This window comes from Uranotaenia lowii, chromosome 2 (assembly GCF_029784155.1).
Source record: "Uranotaenia lowii strain MFRU-FL chromosome 2, ASM2978415v1, whole genome shotgun sequence".
NCBI classification, from domain to species: domain Eukaryota; kingdom Metazoa; phylum Arthropoda; class Insecta; order Diptera; family Culicidae; genus Uranotaenia; species Uranotaenia lowii.
In genome coordinates this window covers 20,083,888-20,099,869 of record NC_073692.1, presented here as the reverse complement: position 1 = coordinate 20,099,869, position 15,982 = coordinate 20,083,888, and the positions used below count along the sequence as shown (strand labels likewise).

The window sequence follows — 15,982 nt, the reverse complement described above, 5'->3', positions numbered from 1 at the left end:
GATTATAAAACAGGGTCAGAAAAAAGTAGAACTTACCTTTATGTCGTGATGTCGCTGGAAACCTTGTTCGAGTTTTCATTCTTCCTGTTGGGTTTAATTTGGGGTTTTCACAATCACTCCGTTAATCTGATTGCTTTCTTCACAAGGCTTTGGGATACATTTTCGTTAGCTAAACGCAACGCAGAACGTGTGTGTGACTTCAACAACATAATTTCATGATATTTGCAACAACTGGCTAAACTGATTGTTCAAGTCACTAAACCCTTCCCCGTCATCTTCACTCGATTCCAACAGATCTGCATCGATGCAATCATTCGCAACCACTTCCAGCTTTCGTTCGCCTGGTTTGGTGATTTTAGGTTTTAATGCCGTTTTAGTCAGCCTCTTCGTTTCCAGGCGGGATTCCAGTTGTGGGACAGCCGCGCGAACCCAGTCGAACAACAACCGATGGATGATCATCATGGTTCCGGAATAACGGTAAATTGTGCCTTCGAGGTAGTTGATTGGATCGGTACGTATTTTCATCGCGTGGTACACGTTATGGGTGAATAGTCCATTGTACAGTTCGTACATTTTACACGATTCAAAGGGATGCTGTAGCAGGGCGTTCAGAGTAAACATGTTAAGTGTGACCGCTTGAAGCTGAGCAAAAGTATGCGCCAGAAATCTATCGAACTCGGCATGTTTTCGCGTTTGGCGCTCGTTTATGTGGAAGAAGTTTATGAAAAGATCATACGATAGAATTGCTTCTATTTTTGAGACCTTTTTGCAAAGTTCGGCTATCAGATTTTTAGTCAACGTTTCTTCTTTCAATTCAACTTTTTTGTAAGTTCGTTTCATTGATTCTAAATTCGACTTGTAGTTAGTCAGAAAGACTTTCACGTCACGCTTTCTGTTGGATAAATGTTTGTCTATCACCAGTAACTGCATCAAGCAAACTATCAAGGTATGAACGTGGATGCTCGTTACATCGGAACATTTGTTGGCCCAATAGACTATGCTCAAAAAGTATAGACGTAAATTGGGAGGTAAAAGCTTAACTGCTTCCAAAAGACCTGAATCGGTTGACAAAGATTCGAGCAAAGCTTTGAACAGTGATAAATTCTTCGGTTTATGTGGGTCATATTTCAAATTATCGGGTAGCGTAACGTCATAGAATTTCATCCATCGAAATTGCGTTACTTTTTGGCAACGCGTGAGGTATCGGAACGACTGCCTTTTTTTACCGTTCATCAGTAGAGCGAAGATAAGCTTCAATAAATCGTAGCACAACGCATTGCTATCCGGCTTGTGGATGTCTTCTACCTGGGGATAGTTGATATACAGCCCTGAACGGTACAGATCCATGACGAAACGTGGTGTTCGACCTGCTCGAAAAAGGTCTACAACCCAATCTTCCCACTCAAACGTATCTTCAAGATCGGGATCTTCAACGGGGGCATCTTCATCAACTTCACCATTATCTGTTTCACCATCATCTTCATCTTCCGTTTGTTCTTCATTATTATCATTTTCACTATTATCTTGCTCATCATCTTCTTCTCCTTCAAAGAAATCTGTTTCTTGATTTTCTGTTGTTTCGACTTGACCGGCTGAGTTTCCACTTTCAAGAGCGTTGAGTTGCTGAAAAACAAAAATCAAAATAGAAAATCGATCTATTTTACCATTTGTTTGTGGAATGAATATTTCGTAAATTCTACCTCTGTAGAATGTGCCCAACAAAACAAACCTGTTTGTTTTTTGCATTATATAATTATGTCAACTAACTGAACTGACTTGTTTAAATATACATAAAAGGCCATACATAGAAAAGATTATTAAAGTTTTTAGTATATCTATTATTAGCTTGTGAGCGAAATACCGTTATAAGAAATTTCGTTATAGTTATCATAGTTCAGTTAACTGAAATCATTCTTTTATCAGTTTCAATTACCGTAATATCATGAATGAAAATTTAATGACAAAGTGAAAATTTTGAGCTCCTTTTAGTATAACTATTAAATAATGAATACCTTTTCAGCTCGGTCCTCTTCAAGCATAACATCTTCATCAGCTTCTTCCACATCGTCATATTGCGATTCCTCCTCGAAACCAAAATACTCAAACGAGTCACATTCTTCGCAGTTGTATCCATGCATTGCCCCACGCAACTGCCGCTTCAACTTTTGTCTGTTGCGTTCCTTGATCTGCCCGAGAATGGTGTTGGTCGCCGATTGAACCGTGTGATGCTGGAGCCACCGTAATATTCCCAGGATTTTGCGCTTTTCACGCGGAACCTTTCGGTTCGTTTTGCCAACGGTCATCGAGGCGTAAAATGTTTTCAGAATCCGCCTTTCTATGTAATCGTTTCCGAGCAAGGTTGCGAACAGGGGCAACATTTCCGGTTTCAGCTTGTGCGCTGAGCCGATTAGGTTTTCTATTGTGTAAAGCGAACAGTCCAAATAGTTGTACGACTCTTGAATTTGTTCCGGTAAAATTTCCGAAGTTCCTTCCTTAGCGAGCAATTTACTTTTGACTTTAGCCTTTTTACTGACAAGCTCGATTTGGAAGTTTTCCTCATTTTGAATCGTTTTCCGGTAGACTTTATGACTCAATGTTACATATGGTATATATCTTACATTGTGAATGTAAAAGTCGCTATCATAGCTCAGAACCGGACAATCCAACTTCCTAGCTAGAACTGCTATTTCGTTATCAGCCTCAAAGAGACACCTCATAAAGGGAACCTTAATGGCCCTCAAGGCATCCACGAAGACTTCTCTCATTAATAGAGGAATCAACAATCTATTTGACCCAACCTTCACGTGCTTGATGAACTGAATCCGACCCAACATCCTTTGCCGCACCGTTTTTAGTTTACAGGCCTCATAGCCTCCGTCCAGCAAAACCCACGGACGAATTGAGCACTTTCTCAGCAAGGCAAAAAAATCCAATACCGCCCTGTAGAAATTATCATAGTTCCCTCCAAAGGCGCCCATCCCTGCCTCGGAGCGGACGTACAGTTGGAAGCACAGATTATCCCCATCGATGACCAAATCACAATCGTGCAGCTCGAAGGGTTCCAAGTAGCGCTCCGCATTTGCGGCGATGTAAGTAGTCAAACCACGAACCCCCATGGTTTCCTACTGCAGGAGAAAGTTCTTAAGTTTTTTTTTTTACAATATTCACATTAGTTTAGAGTATTTACCTTTTAAACGAGGGTGAAATTTGAAAAAAAAATATCACACCCGCATGCGGACAAAAACCGAAACTGTAAAATTACATTGTTTTGGAAAGAAAACTTTAGTACAAACTGAGCACGTTTTAGTACAAAGTTACGCTTGTATCGATTTAGCCTTGATTGGATAACCTATAACACGTTGTCAGTGCTATAACGTAGCAAGTGAGTAAAAACTAAAATAGTAACAAATTCAACAAAAGATAAAAATTTGCATTCAATATTTTGCTGCTGATTTTGTTGCTCGATTGTGGATTTTTTAAAATCTTCAGCTTACAACACATAAAGGAACATGCAAACAGGACCCTATGGAATGTGGGAATTATGGAAAAAAAAAATCAATTTACTATTATTATTTTTCGAAATATTCGGAAAAAAAGAAAGTGGCAAATTAAGGATTTTTATTGTATTAATTTCCATAGGTTTCGTTTGTTTTTAAATATTTTTTTCAAAATTTCAAATTATGGTAAGGAATCGTTGCCCATCAAATCTAAACTGATCAAATCGTCCTGTTTGCCGCTTGTATAAGTGTTCGGGCGTTTCATCGCATTAATAATTATATTAATTAAGGGAACTTTAACCCAAAAAACGACCGTGTTCTTCGCGGCGGGCAGCCCGATTTTGCACCGAAATTTTTAGAGGTTAACTTTCCCGTTCTCGTCCGCCCTTGCTAGTGGGATGTCAGTTAATGAACGTGAGAAACATCAAAAACAACTGTATAGAAATAAAACATTCGCCAAGTTTTTTTTAAATCGTTTCAGTTGAGAAATAAGAAAATAGTGTTGTGTATGGACAAAAAGTTTCTAAAATATTGGTACGTTAACGTTTGGGCTTTGCGTTTTTGATCAATATACATAAACTCAAAGCGAGTGCACTCGCAGAATAACCATGGTTATTATTCTGTTTCAAATTCTGGAGAAAATTTGTTTCAACTCAATTCCTTGAAAGAGATGTCTTAAAATGATCCAAAGTAACCCAGTTCTACCGATAGTAAACGAAGCGTAATAATTGTTTCGTTCGCAATTCGCATACCTCGCCCATCGAAACACCTTGTATTATCAAACAAAAAATTGTTCGCGTATACGCCAAACAACCGCGGGCTCTTATTTTGAAAGTTGTGTAAATTTTGTAGAAATCCCGATTGAAAACTCGATTTCGGAGGAATATGTCCGGGCAATATCCAAGCGGCTACCAAAGTCCAAGTGGCCATCGAGGAAATTTCAACAGTCCGATGATGCAGCAGCAGCAACAAGGCATGAATCAAATGGGTGTTCCAAATATGATGGGTTTGTAAATTCTTAAAATTTAATCTAATTTATTATACCTCGAAATACTCAATCACTTATAAACCTTTTAGGTTTCAATCAAAACAACGTGATGCAAAACCAGCAGCAAATGCAAACCGGAAATAATCAATCGGGACCGGATATGGGAATGAATCAAAACATCGCCCAACAACAACAGCAGCAGCAGCAACAACAAATGGCTTCCGGTGGCCAGCAACAGGCTACCAATCCCGGACAGGTGCCCAACAGCCAACAGATGCAACAATCCATACCGGGTCAAGGACAAAACCAGCAACAACAGCAAGCGGGATCGCAACAGTCCCCTCAGCTGAATGCGGCCAGTGCCGGTGGTCAACCGGTTGCCGGAAATGTTGGACCGGCTGGGAACCAGGTAGCGGGAGCTCCGGCAGGTCAACCGGGAGCAGGGCCCATCGCAAATCCGCAAGGCACAACCAATATGCAACAGAAAGAGTTCAATCTGCTTACGTTGTGTCGAATCGGCCAGGAAACGGTACAGGATATCGTTAGCCGTTTTCAGGTAAGATTCTAAATGTATAATCCAAAAACTATCTGATATGCCAATTCCAAATTTGAGTCTAAAATTTGCATTTTATATCTGTGTCCAAAATCTGAATCTGAATCAGAAATCCAAATCTGAAATTCGAATCTGAAATCTAAAATCTAGATCTGAATTCAAATCTGAATTTGAAATCTAATTTTGAAATCTGAATTTGACATCTAAATCTGGTCTGAAATCTGAATCTGAAATCTGGTTATGAAATCTGAATCTGAAATCTGGTTATGAAATCTGAATCTGAACCTGAAATCTGAATCTGAAATCTGAATCTGAAATCTGAATCTGAAATCTGAATCTGAAATCTGAATCTGAAATCTGAATCTGAAATCTGAATCTGAAATCTGAATCTGAAATCTGAATCTGAAATCTGAATCTGAAATCTGAATCTGAAATCTGAATCTGAAATCTGAATCTGAAATCTGAATCTGAAATCTGAATCTGAAATCTGAATCTGAAATCTGAATCTGAAATCTGAATCTGAAATCTGAATCTGAAATCTGAATCTGAAATCTGAATCTGAAATCTGAATCTGAATCTGAAATCTGAATCTGAAATCTGAATCGGAAATCTGAATCTGAAATCAGAATCTGAAATCTGAATCTGAAATCTGAAATCTGAAATCTGAATCTGAATCTGAAATCTGAAATCGAAATCTGGAATCGAAGTTTGAATCTAAGATCTGAATTTGAAGGCTGAATGTTTCTGAATCTGAAATCTGAATCTGAACCTGAAATCTGAAATCTAATTAAATAAATAAATAAATAAATCTGAAATCTAAATCTGGAATCTGTATCTAACATCTGCATTTGAAATCTGAATCCGAGATCTGAATTTGAAATCTGAATCTGAATCCGAAATGAAATCGGATTTTAAAATATCTATCTGAAATCTAATTCTGTAGATTTAAATCTGAAACTGAAATTTAAAATCTGTATCGCTAATTTGCAACTGAGATCAGATATTCGAAGAAAAATGGGAATTGATAATTATATATTTTTCATTTCTTATGATTCACACAGGAAGTTTTCGGCATTCTTCGCGTAATTCAACCTCCAAACGGGACAAACCAGGGCTTAACATCGAGCAACGATAAGAAAGCCAAGGTTCAGGAACAGTTTCGCACCATCCGATTGCTGTTCAAACGGCTGCGGCTGTTGTACGATAAGTGCAATGACAACTGCCAACAGGGCATGGAATTCACCCATGTAGAAAGCTTGATCCCGGTTAAGGATGAACCGGAGCGAGCCGAACCGGTTCACACCGAGGAGTACAAAAAGGCGCTCCAGGAAAATCGGGAATTGATTGAAATTGTGATGCTGAAGAACAAACAGCTTCGAGAGATCATCGATAAGATTCGGTTAACGATCTGGGAGATCAACACGATGCTAAGCATGAGAAGGTGTTGAGGTAAGTGAGGAAAGTTTTAAATTTTAGAGGTAGCCAATAAATGAACACATAAACTGAGTGAAAATGAAGAGAATCTTAAATTTGTTTTCTTTAAATCAATATTTATCAATAAGTTGAAGGCAACCTAGCTTATAACTTTACATGGTGAAATTTCTTTCTCAAATAAATCGACATCAGTTTGAATTTATCCATCTTTTGGTCTCTGATTGCACCTGTGAATTTTATTCGTTCCACCTTAATGTCAAATAAATATTACTTAATTACTTCAGCTTTTTTCGCGATGAAAATGATAAATGATGGTTGTTTTTTTATTCGTAGTTTATCATTCACGAAAAAATAAATAAGAAGTCAATATCACATCCTGAACACCCTTAGTATGTACAAAAAGGCTACTTCTAATCACTGTTCCATTTTTTTCTAAGTTGTTCCAACCTTAAAAAGCATACTCTTCATGCATCCAATCACCCAAACTCATTCATCTTACGCATACCAATTTAAAAAAAACCAGGTCCCAACACTTTTAATCCAGCGATACATCCGAGAGTTCTGCCGTTATCTTGTCCTTTTCTTGATTGTTGCTTCGGTTTGGTCCAGAATTGGTTCGCCTTTTCAAGTTTCTTCTGGGAGTGATGATCTGTGCCGGGGAAGGTTTACTAGATTCAACCATCGTCGGCTTCGATTGGCCACCAGCAGCCGTCATTGTCGACACAGGAAGTGGTTTGAACTGCAATTCGCTACCCTGTACCTCATTCTCGGCGGCTGACGGAGGTAGTGGTTTGAAGGAAACAGCCGTATCCCTCCGTAAGGCCTGCAGTTGTAGAAGCCGTTCGTCCATTTCCGTTCCGGAGACCGTACCGATGGTGTCATCCTTTTGCTGTTTGTTCATGCCATACAGCTGCTGCAATTGGTTAAAGGCAGCTTCGTTGATCATGGGCGAGGATGGCATCTCGCTAGGCGCAGAGCTCAACGAGGCCGTTCCCTTGCCGACAGTTCCATTTGCCAACTCATCCCGGTATTTATCCTTGTTGAATTGTTGCTTCTTCTTCGTTTCCTTGAACCACGTTTGGAGCCAGGACTTTCCGGAGGTTGCGGTACCGGATGTTGTAAATGGCTGAAATGACGAAAAATAAACTGACTTCAGTATTTGGCATTTTTGCTTTTGGTGAAATTACAGATTGCTGGAAGTTTTCGTTGTCAGCGTCTCGTTTACTGCTACCGGATAACGTTCCTAAAATGAATGGAAAAATATGTTAAACAAATTGTTTTGTAAGATTGTTTGTTGATTATTTGTTACCTATTGGCCTAGTTCTTTGCTGTGGTCCTAATTCAAGCTGCACTTGGAAATCTGCATGGTCGCCCAATCGGAAGCCAAATCCAAGTCGGGAGTCCGTTCCTGAAATGAATAAAACGGAAATAATTAGCGTAGGGTATAGATATCCGTAGATACAAATTTGTATGAGATCGAGCCTACGAAAATTTGTAAGAGATCGAGCCTACGAAAGAAATTAAATACCTTATAATAAAAATGAAAAATAAAATAAAAAAAACGAACGCAACCATTCAAACATCATTCTACAGTAGCCAGCGGCTTCGGCGTAGTGGTTAGAGTTCAAGTCATCTACGCCAAAGTTCATGAGATCGAATCCCGGTCATGGCATACATAATAGTACACTTTCTGTGGTCTGGTGGTTTTAGCATTTGTGAGATGCTAGCCATCATTACTTCGAAAGATGTGCGCTTAGAAAGAGACGAACCAGCCCAAGGCTGAAAGTCTCTATAATAAGAAAAAAAAAAACAAATCATTCTACAGCCACTTTTGCTTTTGGATTTGTGACATTCTCTGGAGCCACTGACTCATAAAGTGCAGGCATAGAAATCGGGTTGCAAAAACCTGACCATACGTGATCCGTCCATCCGGGTCGCGAATCAATTCAAGTACCAATCCATGCTCTCAACTTCAGACTAGTATAGAAGACCCCGAGGCGTGTGCCGATTAGGTAACGCTTTCAAAGTAACTCGCGCTCTTCATAGCATCCACTCCTTTAGGATTTCTAACCACCAAGGCATGGCCGATTGAGAAACTACGAAGCTAGAATTCCGTCACGATCACCCCTGATGGTTTTTCCCTTTTTTTTTGCTACAAGAAAGATCATAGCTGAGTACGTGAGGCCTTTAAAGTCCCACTTTTAAAGCCATGAGTCCAGATTAGGGCTATACCGCGCCCTAAGATCACGTTGCTTTTCAATTGTGGTGTCATAGGAGACCCAAGACCTTGCTTTAACTTGTCAAGTTTAGTTGACTATCTCTCTCTCTCCGTTCAACATCTTTCCTGATTCGTATCCTGTATGCACAGGAAACATGGCTATCAGCCGATGTGTGCTCTGTAATTTGGATCTGTAGCGCTACCTCTATGGCTGAGCTCAAGGCTGTTCCTCTGTATCGTAGTTTCGACAGTGCACTGGTCGCAAGGAGCCGTCTCTTGCTACTCTTTGGACCACGGCAGTTCGGCATAATTCAAGCCAATGAATCGATGCCTTTCGATGCACTCTCATAACAGTATTTGTCATGCGCATCAAAGCTTAAGCGATTGTCGACCTTTACTCCGAGGTATTTCAGCTGCTGTGTCGAAGATGTCGTGTGTCCTTCAGCAGTTATCTCCATGTGCGGGACAACTCTTTTGTTGGTCATGAGCAGAACTTCGGCTTATGGTGAGCTATCTGAAGCTTAACTACCTCCATCCAGGGCTTACTGATATTCGCTTCAATTACGTCAACATTTCCAATCAGTAGCGACGCTGTTAGCATTTACTCGCGAACGAATCACAAAACATGCAACAGAAGAACGCCTTCTTAGTGAACTTTAAACAATGATTTTTAGTTTTATCTGCGTTGCCTAGCGTTCCTTGTTGATGTTCTCCTCCCGATTTTACAGTTCGAAAGTTCTATCAGAAACTCAACGCATCCCGCAAAGGCTTCGTGCCGCAAGCCGAATTGTGCCGGGATAAGGACGGATGCATCCTGACGGACAATCGTGAGGGTGATCAAAAGGTGGAAGCAGCACTTCGATGAACACCTGAACGGCGCACATGCAGGAGATCAAGACGGTGGGGGAAGGTACATCGCCGGCGTAGCCAACGACGAAGAGGAGCCACTCCCAACGATGAGTGAAGTTAAGGAAGCCATTCTCCAGCTGAATAGAAACAAGGTGTCCCGAATCCTACTCCGCCGCCTAATGCCACAAGCAAACAGATTCGTGGGAAGTCATCAGGCCGGCTTCATGGAGGGACGGTCAACGACGGACCAGATATTCACATTACGGCAAATCCTCCAAAAATGCCGGGAACACCAAGTCCCCACGCACCATCTATTCATCGACTTCCAAGCCGCATACGACACGATCGACCGTAACGAGCTATGGAAAATCATGGATGAGAACGGCTTTTCCGGGAAGCTGATAAGACTGATCAAGGCGACTATGGATGGAACGCAGTGCTGTGTGCGGATCTCGGGTGAATTGTCGAGTTCTTTGGAATCGCGCAGGGGGCTTCGACAAGGGGATGGTCTATCCTGCATGATGTTCAACGTGGCGCTAGAAGGTGTTATTCGACAAGCGGTGGGCGAAATGCGGGGCACGATTTTCAACAGATCCAGTCAACTTATCTGCTTTGCCGATGACATTGATATAGTCGGCAGATCATCTGCGGCGGTGGAGGAGATCTATCGCAAACTGAAACGCGAAGCAGGAAGGATTGGGTTGATGATTAATACGTCCAAGACGAAGTACATGCTGGCCTGCGGATCCGAGACCGACCGAACCCGCTTGTCCAGCAATAACAAGGTCACGATTGACGGCGACGAGCTGGAGATAGTCGAAGACTTTATCTATCTCGGCTCACTGGTGACCGCAGACAATGACACCAGCCGTGAGATCCGGAGGCGAATTATCAGCGGAAGTCCTGCCTACTATGGACTCCACAAGCAACTGCGGTCGAGAAGACTTAGCCCTCGCACGAAGTGTAACCTGTATATGACGCTCATTAGACCGGTTGTTCTCTACGGGCACGAGACATGGGTATTGCTCGAGGAGGACCTGCGTACACTCGGAGTATTCGAGCGACGAGTGTTAAGAACCATCTTTGGCGGCGTACAGGAGAACGGAGTGTGGAGGCGAAGGATGAACCACGAGCTCACGCGACTCTACAGCGAACCCAGTATCCAGAAAGTGGTGAAAGCTGGCCGGATACGCTGGGCGGGACATGTTGCGAAATGCCGGACGACTGTCCTGCAGAACAGGTGTTCGCTACGAATCCGGTAGGAACAAGACGAGCGGGGGCGCAACGAGGGAGGTGGTTAGACCAAGTGGAGCGTGATCTGGCGAACGTGGGGTTCCCGAGAAATTGGAGAACGGTTGCCATGGACCGAGTGAATTTTAGGAATTATGTTCGTCAAGTTATCCCAGCTAACATGAAATCGTAATAGAAATGATAATCCAAATCGAATATTAAGACATTTTCAATAACTATCGTAAACACGTTGGTATTGAGTGATTTTTTATCATTCATTTACGACAAGCTTTGCCCAAAAAAAAAATGAATCGGAAAGCAGCTTAATCAATTCGTAAATAAGTCTCCAAAATGTTGAAAATATGCTAATTCGACATTTACGATTTGAGTGAACTGATATACGATAAATGGGCGGTCCTTCAATTGACACTCTCTCTGGTTTCTTCCTTTGACCAGTTCGTAAAAAGAAAATCTCACCTATAGAGCTATAGTGTGGACTATATCAACTGATGAGTTGGCATCGTAGTAAGATACCGGACTGCGAACTCGGAGGACTGAAGTTCAATTCTCGGTCGAGGAAATTTTTTTTTCGTTTATTTTGCATTTTGTTGGAAAATCGAATCGTTGGAATCTTGTCATTGTAGATATATCGCCTCCACTTTTGTAGCTATATGCTATTTTGGTAAGTTCAATACAATCTTTTTATCTGGTATATTTGTTTGAATAATTCTGTTGTCCCTGCGTTATACCTTCATAAATGTTTGCTGGGATGTCGTGAGACGGAATACTATGTAAACAAAAATAATGCTGTTGATTCATGCTCTGAGTCAGACCCTCAAGGAAGAATGCTGCTAGGAGGACAATTCCCAGGATAAAAACTAAGACCCGTATTGAAAGGAAAATATGCCAATATTGGCATAGATGTGGTTTTTGGGCACCTCTTGCGTTCCTAGAATTAAATCGTTTTTCTTCATGAAGCATTCGTGACGAAGCATGATCGTCAGCGAGTCTACAGAAGACGTCGAATGATTTGACGTCGTCTACGCGTATTTTTTGATCAAGGGCGAATGATTATTGTTTGATGTTTGTCGATAGTAACTCAGAAAATAACTGATCACTAGTGAGGGGAAGAAAAACAAACTAGGTATACGTCGTTCGACGCTGAGAAGCGTCGTTTCTAAAAAAAAAAGACTTTCTATGTTAAAGAGCTAAATCGTTGTTGACTAGGATCGGGGGGAAAAATCATTCTGATCGAAGATCAATAACCTTGCCTCCATCCAGATGCCAACCCTTTCTAATGACACCGTTGCAAGGTCTTCTACCTCCTCGATTGTTTCGCCGGTGATCGTGAGCACGATATCATCTGCAAATCCGACTATCTGCGCGTCTGCTGGTAGTTTCAGCGTTTACACCTCATTGTAGGTACATGGCGTTCCAAAGCAAAGGTCCGAGTATGGAACCCTGTGGAACACCCGCTGTTAGGGCAGTAGATTTGAACCCAGTTTCGTACGTTAAGACTCGATTTTCGAAGAAGCTTCCTATTATCCTGCAGACAGTATTGAGAACACGCATACTGTGAAGCGCTTTGGCAATAGCTTTCCAGCTAGCATTGTTGAAGCCATTCTTAACGTCGATCGTTACAATGGCGTAGTGACGAACACCTGTCCACCGTAGATCTTCCTTTCCAAAAACTGAGATGTCCGTCCGACAGTCCATTTTCGCCTTCTGTGTAGATAATAAGTCTGTTGAAAATTATCCTTTGCAGTATAGCTAACCGAGGGTGTCCAGCAGACAAATGGGTCTGTACGATGATGAATACCCTGGAGGTTTCCCAGGTTTCAGTTTTAGCACCGTCGCCGGAATGGTCTGTATCGCAACCTTCAGCACTGTACACGCCACCAGTATGCAGCCAGGAAGCCTCAACACATCACAACCAGAAGGCCATCCTTCGTAGCCGACGCTGCTTGGTAACAACCCCGATCGGTAGCGACGCCCGGCCCGACGAGTTGATGAAGGAGAAACGATCGTGTCCGCCATAATGGGAGAGCAACGACCTGAACTCTCGCTTCAAGGCTGGTCAAATGCGGCAGAAGTCAACCTTGTTCCTGTACCTTCATCCTGAATCAGCCTTGGTATTGGTCTCGATCGTCACAGATAGCCATTCCATCCGGGTGATCATAAGTTGGAGGTTTGTGTTCGATTCCAAATCTCGAACCCTTCGGATCGTCCAACCAGTTCCCCAACCCGTTCATTCTTCCGGAAGGAAAGTCCCGGTTTCCGGTCGAAATCGGACCAATAGAGTAGTTGGTCAGCCGTAGCGTCAACATCGTCGCAGCTCCGCCGTCTCCAGTAGCGACTACCCACCAGAGTTTGGTCCTAAATGGTATCGTAACCATATTGTTGAAGAATTGTTGTAGAATTTTTAATAAAATTCGAGAAGTGCATATTTGGCGTTTTTCCTGATCTTGGAGTTTGGACACCCGGGGATTTCCTAGTGCTAAGCGAGCCGCCCTGAGACCTAATAAAGGTAAAGGGTAAAACGGTCAAAATTTTTTCAATATTAACTTGACGTATTTCTTTCAATTTTGCATTTAAAAAACCTGAACACCCTCATTTTGAAGGTGTGTGTAGCATATTGCTCTTATTTTGATTTTGGAATTCACTCTTCAGTTGTCAAAATGCCGTCCAAGGAAGAAGAGCAGCGTATAAAAATTTGGCTCGCGCATCGAGAAAATCCGAGCTACTCGCACGCAAAGCTGGCAAAATCGCTAAAAGTTGCCAAATCAACCGTTACAAATGTAATTAACGTGTTTGGGGAACGTTTGTCGACAGCCAGGAAGTCTGGGGGGAAATCGAAAACCGGAAGCCGCTGAGACGACAAAGAGAGTTGCCGGTAGTTTCAAGCGAAACACTAACCTCTCTCTCCGAGATGCCGCAAATAAGCTGGGTGTAGTGACTCCAAATGTAGAACTGTAGAAGGTAGTGACTCCAAATCGCGATGATAAACAAAATACGACGGCCAAAGCGCAATCCTGGAGGCTGTACACGACGATGCTGACGAAGTTTGACTGCGTGGTAATGGACGACGAAACCTACGTCAAAGCCGACTACAAGCAGCTTCCGGGACAGGAGTTTTATACGGCAAAAGGAAGGGGAAAGGTAGCAGATATTTTGAAGCACATAAAACTGTCAAAGTTCGCTAAGAAATATCTGGTTTGGCAAGCCATCTGTACCTCGAAAAGGCTTGTAGGCTTGAAAAGCAGCATTTTCATAGCTTCCGGGACTGTCAACCAAGAAATTTACGTGAAAGAGTGTTTGAATAAACGTCTGCTGCCTTTCCTGAAGAAACACGGTTGTTCCGTACTGTTTTGGCCGGATTTGGCATCTTGCCATTACGGTAAAAAGGCCATGGAGTGGTACGCCGCCAACAACGTGCAGGTGGTTCCCAAGGACAAGAACTCTCCCAACACGCCAGAGCTCCGCCCAATTGAGCAATACTGAGCTATTGTCAAGCGGAACCTAAAGAAGACCAAACAACTGCTAAGGACGAGCAGCAGTTCAAGGCAAACTGGCTTTCTGCGGCGAAGAAGGTGGACAAGGTGGCTGTATAAAATTTGATGGCAGGGGTTAAGCGTAAGGCCCGGCGATTCGGATTTGGAAAAGCGGAAGCCTAACTGAATATTTTTCCTGAATTTTACACTAATAATACTTGAAAAAGAAATTTAATTTGATTTTTTTAAATAAACGATTTCACCGATTTACACGCGTTTTCCCTTGACCAAATTTTGACCGTATCACCCTTTAGTCTCTGTAACGCCGGTGGGGAGGTAGGTTTCATACTTAAACAAGTTAAAATAAGGCTTTCAAATTATACCGTTATATTTATTCATACTTCTTTTCAGGTAAAATAAAAAAAAACATAAAGTAAGAATAGCAACATGCTCAATAAAAAATTAAATTGGCTGCAGTTGTAATAAGAACTGTATGAACTCAAATTTAACACTTTCTCAATACCTCATCCTCCTCAAGTAGACAAGAAAATCAAACCTTTCAGCGAAATCTAATCAAATGAGGCCCAATTGACAAGTTTTAATTTGGTGAACCACTTAGTGTCCGATCCATTCAGCTCGCCTCAAAACGCCCCACTGATGATGATAGCGTGCCAAATACGCAGCATGCGCGCGCGGGTGGATCCAAATTTGGGCCCCCATATTATGAAAGCCAATCGTAAAACGCAGGAAAAGCAGAAAGCAACAGCAAGAGACGGGGGACACTTTCAGTTTCATTCGCTACGCGATACACTCGTAGGTCTGACTTTGAGCACATGGTTGTTGATGTTTGTCCACACGAGAGACGATGACCGGTTTTGTTGCTGCTCCTTCTCTGTTTATGGGTAGATGTGCGCTGGGAAGGAAGACGAACCTACTTTGCGGCATGCCTGCCATACCTACCTACTTGGGCAGCTAATATAGCCTCATCAGTAACCGGTTGAGCATAAACGATGAGATAATTGATGTCTGTTTACTCCCGGCATACCGGTAATCATGTGACATCATATGCAATTTGGGATGGACTCGCAAGTTAAGGAAGTTGCAGAGGGAAAATGCGGAAGTTCGAAGCTGGAGACGGTGATTGGTTTTTTCCAGATCGATAACGATGACAGTTTGATTTAGTTTTTAAGTCCTATCGCACTTTTAATGCTTTTAGTGAGGGATTAATTTTTGCTTTGCTCACAAGCAACGAATAGAGACATTAGATAATGCTGAGATGTATTATAACGGAAAGGGGATGTTATGTCTCTAGATATATGTTCCCATAGATTTTGCCGGTTAAAGATTAAAGATTCTTTCAAAAAATTATTAAAAACTCGAATACCTTTTTCAAGAAAAGGAAACAAGCTTTTGATGTTTGAATCCAATTATAAAGTAGGTATATTAACTCATGAATGAAATAATTTCTAAAAACTGATTCCAATAGTTACGTTCTTTTTTGCTGTCATTCTACTAGTACTTATACATTACCCTTAGATATATCTTACCTTTCTTTATGGGCGGTATATTCGAATAGACTAGAGATAGAATAGATGGCAGTTCCTCGGGAACAATAAACGCATTTGAATCTGTAAAAGAAAGAATAAAATCCGTTAATACTCGGCACGCCCAGAAACAATAACAAATAAATTTTCTCCAAAGCTGCTTTAAAAGGATCGATAG

At 41.7% G+C, this 15,982-nt stretch overlaps 3 protein-coding genes across 3 annotated transcripts in view; 1 reads left to right on the top strand and 2 right to left on the bottom strand.

Annotated features, from left to right (window-relative positions):
- Positions 1–99: 99 nt before the first annotated feature.
- LOC129749610 (protein asteroid-like) lies at positions 100–3,263 on the bottom strand. The gene is made up of 3 exons (XM_055744631.1): positions 3,188–3,263; positions 2,013–3,125; positions 100–1,623 (listed from the first exon to the last, which is right to left on the bottom strand). Exons 2-3 carry the CDS (start codon positions 3,114–3,116, stop codon positions 214–216), a joined length of 2,514 nt encoding a protein of 837 aa, XP_055600606.1. The 5' UTR covers positions 3,117–3,125; positions 3,188–3,263; the 3' UTR covers positions 100–213.
- Positions 3,264–4,295: 1,032 nt separating this feature from the next.
- Positions 4,296–6,674, top strand: LOC129749621 (mediator of RNA polymerase II transcription subunit 30-like). The gene is made up of 3 exons (XM_055744653.1): positions 4,296–4,503; positions 4,575–5,041; positions 6,100–6,674. Exons 1-3 carry the CDS (start codon positions 4,383–4,385, stop codon positions 6,484–6,486), a joined length of 975 nt encoding a protein of 324 aa, XP_055600628.1. The 5' UTR covers positions 4,296–4,382; the 3' UTR covers positions 6,487–6,674.
- The window catches only part of LOC129749624 (uncharacterized), a 41,495-nt gene continuing 32,183 nt past the window's right edge, over positions 6,671–15,982 (bottom strand). The window contains exons 2-5 of the mRNA XM_055744656.1: positions 15,808–15,888; positions 7,782–7,880; positions 7,660–7,715; positions 6,671–7,598 (exon numbers count right to left, since the gene is read on the bottom strand). Coding sequence (XP_055600631.1) covers positions 7,008–7,598; positions 7,660–7,715; positions 7,782–7,880; positions 15,808–15,888 — 827 coding nt within the window. The 3' untranslated portion in view covers positions 6,671–7,007. The remainder of the gene's footprint in view (positions 7,599–7,659; positions 7,716–7,781; positions 7,881–15,807; positions 15,889–15,982) is intronic.